At 58.9% G+C, this 1106-nt stretch overlaps 1 protein-coding gene across 1 annotated transcript in view; it reads left to right on the top strand.

Moving 5' to 3' along the window:
- Positions 1 to 342: 342 nt before the first annotated feature.
- VDBG_06214 (conserved hypothetical protein) overlaps positions 343 to 1106 on the top strand; it is a gene marked incomplete at both ends in the record, with an annotated part of 1350 nt that continues 586 nt past the window's right edge. Inside the window, 2 exons of the mRNA XM_003003726.1 lie at positions 343 to 749; positions 829 to 1063. Of these exons, the coding sequence (XP_003003772.1) occupies positions 343 to 749; positions 829 to 1063 (642 nt within the window). The remainder of the gene's footprint in view (positions 750 to 828; positions 1064 to 1106) is intronic.

The raw sequence follows: 1106 nt of genomic DNA, 5'->3' as shown, positions 1-1106 counted from the left end.
GGAAATGCAGTGCACCTGTGACCCCTAGAGCAGCACCAAGTGCTGCAACCTGGCACAAGAAGCTTAGGCGAATCTTTGGGCTGAACCGTCGGCAGGGGTAGAATTATCGTGGAAAGTAAGACGGGAAATGAAGAGCCGTATAAGGGTCATTGGAGCTCATTTTTCTTCGTCGAGCAGCTGTCACCTACCATCTCTGCCTTGTTGTCCCACCTCCACTACCAGTCTATCGCCTCTTCTAAGGTTCTCTATCAACGAGTTTCGCACGAGTACCATCGGCAAGCGACAGTAGAACCCCTAGAGGAAACCACACCTCAGTCACAGCCACCAAAGAATCTCGCGACCATGGGCCAACACAATGTCGGCGACACCTCGCCTTTTCTCAAACGCATCTTGATCCCCTTCTGGTGCGTTCGCATCTTTGTCATGGCCATCAATGTCGTCGTGTACATCCTCGCCATCAGCCTCGTGGTTCGCTACAAGGACGATATTTCCCACTTCGAGACCGAATTTGGCACGAACCTCTCGCCCAACGCCGTCATTGCCATCTGGGTCGTCATCATGATCATCCTCGCCCTCTGCTTATCGCTCGACCTCGTCGCCATCATCAAGCGCGCGCGAAGAAACTTGTCGCCCAAATTCTTCCTCATCATCAACGTCATCCAGACGTTCGTCTGGACCGTCCTGTTCGCGCTGTCCTTTGTCGGCGCGCGCGCCAATGCCGCGTCCACGGCCATCGCTGTCATCATCTAGTGAGTCGCATACCATGCCTGCTTGCCCCCACCTCCACTTTCTCCCCTGGCCCTTTGCTGACCTGGTGCCCGCCCACAGCCTCTCCTTCGTCGGCCTCCTCATCTACGCCGCCATCATCTTCCACAAGGACCGCAAGGGGACCCTGCAGTACGCCCCCGCCGTGAACCCCGCCACCGGCTACGGGCCCCACGCCCCCCAGCCCAACCTCCACTACCAGCAGAGCGGCGCCTACCAGCCATACGCACCGCAGACGCACGCCCAGGGCGGCGCCCAGTACGCCGGCCAGGCGTACGGCCAGGACTACAACAAGCCGGTGTACGGACAGCACCCCGAGTCGCACGAGCTCAGCCACCAGC

Source organism: Verticillium alfalfae, genomic scaffold, assembly GCF_000150825.1.
Source record: "Verticillium alfalfae VaMs.102 supercont1.7 genomic scaffold, whole genome shotgun sequence".
NCBI classification, from domain to species: domain Eukaryota; kingdom Fungi; phylum Ascomycota; class Sordariomycetes; order Glomerellales; family Plectosphaerellaceae; genus Verticillium; species Verticillium alfalfae.
Note: the sequence above shows the minus strand (reverse complement) of the source record. Positions and strands in the feature narration are given on the sequence as shown.